The sequence below is a fragment of the Salvelinus alpinus genome, chromosome 15 (assembly GCF_045679555.1).
Source record: "Salvelinus alpinus chromosome 15, SLU_Salpinus.1, whole genome shotgun sequence".
Classification (NCBI taxonomy): domain Eukaryota; kingdom Metazoa; phylum Chordata; class Actinopteri; order Salmoniformes; family Salmonidae; genus Salvelinus; species Salvelinus alpinus.
The window spans coordinates 43,282,647-43,291,376 of NC_092100.1; the positions used below are offsets into that span (position 1 = coordinate 43,282,647).

At 38.9% G+C, this 8,730-nt stretch overlaps 1 protein-coding gene across 1 annotated transcript; it reads right to left on the reverse strand.

Moving 5' to 3' along the window:
- Window positions 1–1,153: 1,153 nt before the first annotated feature.
- Window positions 1,154–5,618, reverse strand: LOC139540116 (piggyBac transposable element-derived protein 4-like). Its single transcript, XM_071343691.1, has 2 exons — window positions 4,604–5,618; window positions 1,154–3,903 (listed from the first exon to the last, which is right to left on the reverse strand). Exons 1-2 carry the CDS (start codon window positions 4,960–4,962, stop codon window positions 2,187–2,189), a joined length of 2,076 nt encoding a protein of 691 aa, XP_071199792.1. The 5' UTR covers window positions 4,963–5,618; the 3' UTR covers window positions 1,154–2,186.
- Between the last annotated feature and the right edge of the window lie 3,112 nt (window positions 5,619–8,730).

The following is an 8,730-nucleotide window of genomic DNA, read 5'->3' on the forward strand; positions in this document are numbered from 1 at the left end:
ATAAACATTTTTACTAAAATAATTATTATATTATTGATTGATTGACTATGGCTTTTCAAATCCCCCAGTATTGCTATCTGTAGCGTTAGTTCTAGGCAAATGTTGCAATTCTTCAGCCATTCCTGGACCTGTGACCAAAAACGAGCTACATATGGACAATACCAAAATAAATGATCTAATGACTCTGCCTCCTCACAACAGAATCTGCAGAGCTGGGAAGATTGTATACCCCATATATATAACATTCTATTAGTTGCAAGAATTTTGTACAGTAATTTAAATTGAAAAATTCGAAGTTTTGAATCCGGCGTTGTTTTCCGTATCAATTCATAAACCATGTGCCATGGAATGGGTACATCGAAAATCTCTTCCCAACTATTTTGCAATTTATATGGCACAGCTGTCAGTTTTTTGGTCCTTAAATGAAATTGGTATATGTTTTTATTTATCACACTTTTCTTTAACCATTTATGTTCTTTAATACAGGGCCGACATACAAGTTCCTTACTTTTTTCCCCTTCTACTTGCCTCTTCCATTTTTGTGGTAATGCTGCAATTAATTGGTTGTAATTTTGGGTAGAGCAGACATTTCCATATGTCTGTGTTAGCTGCATGTGTGACATAACTCCACCAGTCCTATTTATGATATCATTCACAAAAATTATACCTTTTTTAAACATTTCTTCGATAAATACAGTTTTTTTTATCAATTACTATATTTGAATTTAACCACAATATTTGTTGTACTATTTGTTCCGTCCTTTCAGGTGGATTAAACTGAAATTGCAACCAACTTTCTAAGGCTTGTTTAAAAAATAAGGATATTTTGGAGATTATTTCCTTTTCAAACAACCGAAAGTGAGCAGGTGTAATCTGAATAAAGGGAAAAAGGCCCTTCTTGAACATAGGATGAGACATTCGTACCAATTTACTAGAGAACCAGTTTGGATTTAAGTATAACTTTTGTATGACTGATGCCTTTAGTGAGAGGTCTAATGCTTTAACCTTTTGAGAATACCCCTCCCCCCCTTTTCAATTTCCGCCTGAAGACATACCCAAATCTAACTGTCTCTAGCTCAGGCCCAGGAGCAAGGATATGCATGTTCTTGGTACCATTTGAAAGAAAACACTCTGAAGTTTGTGTAAATGTGAATTGAATGTAGGAGAATAAAACACAATAGATCTGGTTTTGATAATACAATGAAAAAAACCATACGTTTTTTCATTTTAATTGTTGTATCATCATAATTAAAATGAACAAGATAAAACAAACATCTAGATATGAACATGGGAACAATTTCAGTGAAAAACATAAGAAGGCAACAGTACTTGTGCAAAGTTTCAGAATGATAACTTCCAAAATGAGTGTGCTACATGACATTTATCATGAGGCTACCCAGGTGTCCCACACAAGTAGCCCAAATGTACCCAAGTGGCCAAATTGGTGAAGGTATACATTCTGAAACAAATAACTATATACAAAACACCAAAATGGTATTCTAACACGCCCCACAAAAAAAATGAGGGAAAAAAATGAAAGAAAAATCGATTTTTTTTTTATAAAAAAAATATTTAAATTTTTCTTATAATTTTTTTCCCCCCAAAAATAAATAAAATATACATTTACAAAATAACATGGGTGACTATTTACACTTTCAATATTTGGAAGACCCTCAGTCCTCTATCAAATCAAATGTATTTACATAGCCCTTCCTACATCAGCTAATGTCTCAATGTGCTATACAGAAACCCGGCCTAAAACCCCAAACAGCAAGCAATGCAGGTGTAGAAGCACGGTGGCTAGGAAAAACTAGAAAGGCAAAACCTAGGAAGAAACCTAGAGAGGAACCAGGCTATGAGGGGTGGCCAGTCCTCTTCTGGCTGTGCCGGGTAGATATCACAGTGGTTGTAGAGGGTGCAACAGGACAGCACCTCAAGAGTAAAAATGAACAGTTTAGGTAGGGTTCCATAGCTGCAGGCAGAACAGTTGAAACTGGAACAGCAGCAAGGTCGGGTGGACTGGGGACAGCAAGGAGTCATCATGCCAGGGGGTCATGACGCATGGTCCTGGGGCTCAGGTTCTCAGAGAAAGAAGGAGAGAAAGAGAGAGCATACTTAAATTCACACAGGATAAGACAGGAACAGTACTCCAGATATAACATAACCCCACCCACTTTGCCAAAGCTCTACACAATATTCTGCTGTCGATGCCAGATGCTATAGCAGTCTCTTTCTGATGTAAAGCAGAGGGTCACCGAGCATGTGGTGCATGTGATGGGCGACTTCATCTTACAAACAACACAGCAACGCCTCCATGCTGTGCCCTTTTGGCCCTTAGGCACATCCATGTCTGCACAAATATATCTGGGCAGATGAACACTTGTGGCAGGAGCAGAAGGGACAGGGCTTGGTGCAGTGGTGCTGTAGGCAGCAAGCTCCTTGATGAGCTGCTCTCTGAAGGCTTTCTGTGTGAGGAAGGGCTTTCCACAGCTCTTAGCCATTTCCTTCTGTAGGATGAATGCATTCACCACAGCAATGTCGACGAAATGATAGAAGAACGTCTTATACCATTTCATCGTCTTATGGAGAACATTATAATAGCCTATCAGCGCATCTGATAGGTCCACACCTCCCATGCTCTTGTTGTAGTCCTTCACTGCAGTTGGAATGGGGACATTTTTGGTGGTCCAATTCCCAGTGCCATCCTTGATACGCCGGGCAACATGATCCCCATTGAAGGACTTGTGTATAGTTGAACACATCACGACTTCCCGGGTATCCATCCACTTTACAAAAAGCAGGCCATCTTCGCGTATCCATCGCATGGCCCCCCGCTCAGCCCGCTTAGGCATGTCATTCACCTTGGTCTTCGGAAAGCCCACCCGGTTGGTGCGAATGGTGCCACAAGCCCACACTTCCCGCTTCCTCAGGTCTGTGAACAGGGTAGGGCTTGTGTAGAAGTTATCCACAAATAGTTTGTAGCCCTTCCCCAGCAGTTGGAAATCCAATAACTCCATCACAGAGTCATAGCTAAGTCCCTTACCAGTCGCACAAGTGTTCTTCCCCTCATAGACAAAGAAATTGCATGTGTAGGCACACACAGAATCAGCCAAAACAAACAGCTTGTAACCCCACTTGGTTGGCTTGTTACGCATGTATTGTTTGAGGCCAATTCTGGCCTTTGAGGCTACCATCCTCTCATCGATGGACAGGTTCTGGGCTGGCTGAAAGTAGGTCTTGCAGGCCTCAACAATGCTGGAGTAGAGAGGTTTGATTTTGCACAGTCTATCAAACGTTGCTGTGCCTTTCTTCTTTTCATTCTCTTCATCAACCTTTGGGTCACTGATGTGTAGCGCCTGTGAAACAACCAGAAACCTTTTGCAGGACATAACAGTCATGGGGAAAGGCAGTTGGTATAGTGATGACGTCTTCCAGTAGTCAATCAGGCTCTTCAGCTTCACCAGCCCCATGTAGATGACCATTGAAAGGTAGCAGTAAAAGTCTGACATGGATACAGGCTTCCATGCTACCTTTTTGCCTTCCTGCTTCTTCTTCCCAAACTTATTCGTGTTAGACACGAGTGAACCTACAACAGAATGGGTGAAAAACAACTGGAAAAGCTCAAGTGGGCTGTAAGTTGTGGTCGAGTTCACCTGAGGTCCAGGCTCCCTTTTCGGTCGGAAAGTAGGCTGGGGTGGCTCCACATCATCTTCCAGGACAGTGTGCCAACGCCCTTCTGTCCCTTCTCTAGCAGGTGGCACACTTCCCCTCTTCCGCTTCTTTGTCGGCGCCTTCACACCGGTAGATGGCCCAGAGACAGCAGGGGTCCGGCTGGAAGAACAAGTTGGCGCTGGGGGCTCTGCTGGGGGCTCTGCTGGGGGCTCCCAGTCGGAATCAGTGCCACTGTGAATAAAAATTTTCAGTTAGAATAGTTTCACATATGAGCCCTGTATCAACAGGTATAATAAACATATACATTTTTATTTAGAGAGAGAGAACATGGAACTAAACAATCACTGGTTTCAAATCATATCTGAGGCCATGCTACCATAATATATTGTCAAAGTACAGTACACATGCTGGCTGTATGTGTTATAGTAGAGTACACATGCTAGCTTTGTGTGTTGGCTGTTACATTCTACAGAAATACATTTTTATTTATTTATTTAGAGAGAGAGAACATGGAACTAAACAATCACTGGTTTCAAATCATATCTGAGGCCATGCTACCATAATATATTGTCAAAGTACAGTACACATGCTGGCTGTATGTGTTATAGTAGAGTACACATGCTAGCTTTGTGTGTTGGCTGTTACATTCTACAGAAATACATTATTTATTTATTTAGAGAAAGAGAACATGGAACTAAACAATCACTGGTTTCAAATCATATCTGAGGCCATGCTACCATAATATATTGTCAAAGTACAGTAGACATACAGTAGACATGCTACATGCTATACAAACGTACCCTCACTCACAATGAATAGACCACGTGTACGTTGCACATTTCATAAAATGTGCATATATTGCAACTAAAACTAAAAACAATCGCTAATAACATTTTATATTACAAACGGCATTAGCATGACAAGAACTTACCAATCCAAAACGATATCCTCTCCTTCTAAGAAATATGCCTCCGTCTCTGAATCAAATGAACACGCTCCAACCGATTCCTCCTCAGACAACATTTCTGTATCTGTACCACGATCAAGTTCCTCTAAAATTGCCTCTACATTGCTAAATCTAGTCTTGGACTTAGCTTTCCCAGACTTATTCGCCATAATGTTCGATGAAAATGATGTTGAATAAAGTTGAAGATGCGCGTTGCCGATATACCGCTGTGCGTAATAATTTTCAGACCTTCCTCGTTGAAATGCGATTTGAAAAGACTTCTGTTGCGCACACGTTCCCCGTGTGAGTTCATCTCCAAACAAATTACCATTTGATAGTGCCATTTACGTCTGTTCATTGGCTATCTAACCAGCTAGATTTCAAGACGATGAGTGGTCATTGGGTTAAAATACAGTCAATCAAAGAGACAGTGGTCATCCGATTGGTATGCAAATGAGGTCGGAGGTCGATGTCTTCCAATCGTTTTTTTCGGATCAATACGTCCCGCAAAATGACCCATCAAGTTTGGTTGTGTTACAGACAAACAGTTGATTTCAATGAAACCAACCTTGACTGGATAACGTCAGGTTTAGTCAATGTATTTAGGTCGGATGTTTCGCCGAAAATTTAATGACATGAAATTCAACGACATAAGCGTTCACAAAATGTTTCGTGTTAGGCTATAAAGAATGGATTTAACCGAACAAAAGACCATTCAGTGTGTAACAATGAGCCTTGGGATTGCAAACAGAGAAAGATTTTCAACAGGTAAACCATTTCTTTCAACCCAATCTGTGATATTGTTACGCTTGTGCTGGTTGAAAAGTATTTATTTATGGAGCGCTGAGCTCAGATAATCGCATCCTATTCTTTCGCAGTAAATCATTTTTTAAATCTGACAACGCAGTTAGATTAGCAAGATTCGAGGCTTTTGAAGCATGTGAGACACTTGTATTTTCAGGAATGTTTAATATGACTATTTGTGGCGAACACCGTATGTTGTCTATTTTCAAACCCGTATCCGGGATCAGTACTAACTAGAGGTTAATATTTAATAATTTCTGCCCTCCGAATTCATATTCGTTATATAAATAGGCCCTTTTAATTTTATCTGGCTTGCCGTTCCAAATAAAATGGAATATTTTTTGTTCATATAATTTAAAAAGCAGGTCACTAGGTGTAGGCAAAACCATAAGCAAATAGGTAAACTGTGATATGACTAAAGAGTTAATCAGGGTGATTTTTCCACAAATAGACAGGTATTTTCCTTTCCATGGTAGCAAGATCTTATCTATTTTTGCTAACTTTCTATAAAAATTTATTGGAGTGAGATCATTTCTGTCTTTTGGGATTTTTATACCGAGTATGTCCACATCTCCGTCAGACCATTTAATTGGTAAACTACATGGCAATATAAAATGTGTATTTTTTAGTGATCCAATACGTAATATGGTACATTTATCATAATTTGGTTTTAATCCAGAGAGGATAGCAAAGGTATCTAGATCCTCTATGAGGCCGTGGAGAGACTCTAGTTGTGGTTTTAAAAGAAAACATGAATCATCAGCGTACAATGACACCTTAGTTTTTAAGCCACGGATTTCTAATCCATTAATATTAATGTTTGATCTAATTTTAACAGCTAACATTTCGATGGCAATAATAAATAGATATGCCGATAGTGGACAACCTTGTTTTACTCCTCTAGATAGTTTAACATTTTCTGAGATGTAGCCATTATTTACTATTTTACACCTAGGGTTACTATACATAATTTTAACCCATTTTATAAGAGATTCCCCAAAATTGAAATATTCTAGGCATTTATATATAAACTCCAGTCGTACTTTATCAAAAGCCTTTTCAAAATCAGCTATGAAAACCAGACCTGGTGTCCCCGATATTTCATAGTGTTCTATTGTTTCCAGTACTTGCCTTATATTATCTCCAATGTATCGTCCATGTAAAAAACCTGTCTGATTAGGATGAATAATATCTGACAAAACTTTTTTTATTCTATGCGCCAAGCATTTTGCTAGGATTTTTGCATCACAACACTGAAGTGTAAGAGGTCTCCAATTTTTTAATTGGACTGGATCTTTATATATACCACTTGGGTCCTGTTTCAGTAATAACGACCTTATCAGACCTTCTTGTTGCGTGTCTGATAATCTACCATTTATATAGGAGTGGTTAAAACAAGCTAATAATGGTCCTTTGAGTATATCAAAAAAAGTTTTGTATACTTCCACTGGTATGCCATCCAGCCCTGGAGTTTTCCCATCCTTAAAGGCCCCAATTGCATCAAGCAGTTCCTCCTCTGTAATTTGGCCTTCACATGAGTCTTTCTGTACAGATGTTAATTTTACATTATTAATAGGAAAAAAATCCATACAATTAGTTTCAGTTAGTGGAGATGGAGGAGCCTGAAACGAAAACATATTCTTAAAGTACTTTACTTCCTCTTTCAAAATATCATTTGGTGAATCATGCGTGACTCCATCATTTGTAACAAGTTTTAATACATTTTTTTTTGGTAGCATTTCTATATTGAAGATTGAAAAAGAATTTGGTGCATTTTTTCCCATATTCCATCCAGTTCGCTTTATTTTTATAATATATTACACTGGATCTTTCTTGAATAAGTTCCTCCATTTCTTTTTGTTTTTCCTCTAACTTATTCTGTGCCTCTATGGTACCGTTTTTATTGCTATCTAACTGTACTGTTAGTCCTTCAATTTCCTTTGTTAATATGGACTCTTTTGATCTAAATTCCCTTTGTTTTATAGATGAGTACTGAATTGCATGGCCTCTAAAGGCACACTTAAAAGTGTCCCATACAATAAGGGGATCTGCTGTACCTATGTTATGTCTGAAAAAGTCAGTTATAAAATATTATGTCCTAGTTCTAAACAATTTATCATCTAGTAGACTTTGATTAAATTTCCAATATCCTCGCCCACGTGGAAATTCTGTAAGAGAAATATATATGCCAATTATGTGATGATCCGACCGCATTCTGTCCCCTATCAACACTTTTTTAACCTTTTGTCAATAGGGGGTGCTGTTAGCACTATTTTTTTTGACATTGCCAAATTAAACTGCCTAGTAGTCAATTCTTGCTCGTACAATATGCATATTATTGTTATTATTGGATAGAAAACACTCTCTAGTTTCTATAACCGTTGGAATTATGTCTCTGAGTGGAACAGAACTCTATCTACAGCACTTTCCCTGACAGGGAGTGAGATTTCAGAAATCTTGGCCTCTGGTCCCAGGTCAGTTTTAATGTCCCTGTGAATGCTATGAGGATACAAACACTGCCTACACCTTCCTCTAGATGTCAGTAAGTGGTGACAATTTGAATGGAGTCGATTGCGCAATCAGGGCCTGTATAAAACAGAAAAGACCGGAAGTAGCTTTCTTTTGGATCCTGCGCTGGACGCATGAAGGGCGTCGGACCGACCCCTTTCCAAGCCTTGGTTTAGCCAGTAATATATCGCCGGTCATGTTTTTACTTGTTATAGGTGTTAAAAACATCATAAGGTAGTTAATTTAAACCGTTTTATAGCAATTTATATCCGTTTAGTGCGATTTTGAGGCATTTATTTGTGACGCTCTTCCATGAGCTGGGCACGTTTCCTGTACATACCGAACGTTATTGGCCAGTTCGACGGGACAAGAGGACATCTTTCGACCAAAAGACGATTAGACCGGAGAAAGGATACATTGCCCAAGATACTGATGGAAGAACAGCTCACAGTAAGAACTATTTATGATGATAAATCGCTGTTCTGTTGAAAAATTTTAAACGCATATATCGCCATTTTGTTATGTGTAGCTTCGCTTGGCGGACCCGGTATTGCACAGTAAGGATAATTTTAGAAATGTAAGTCAGCGATTGCATTAAGAACTAATTTGTCTTTCGATTCCTGTCAACCCTGTATTTTTTAGTCAAGTTTATGATTAGCTATCGATTAGACTAGATCACTCTCAAAGATAGCGCCCGACATTTTCAGGCCAGTTTTGCTACTATTCTCATTGTATAACCACGTTTTTTTGTGGCTAAATATGCACATTTTCGAACAAACTCTATATGTATGTTGTAATAT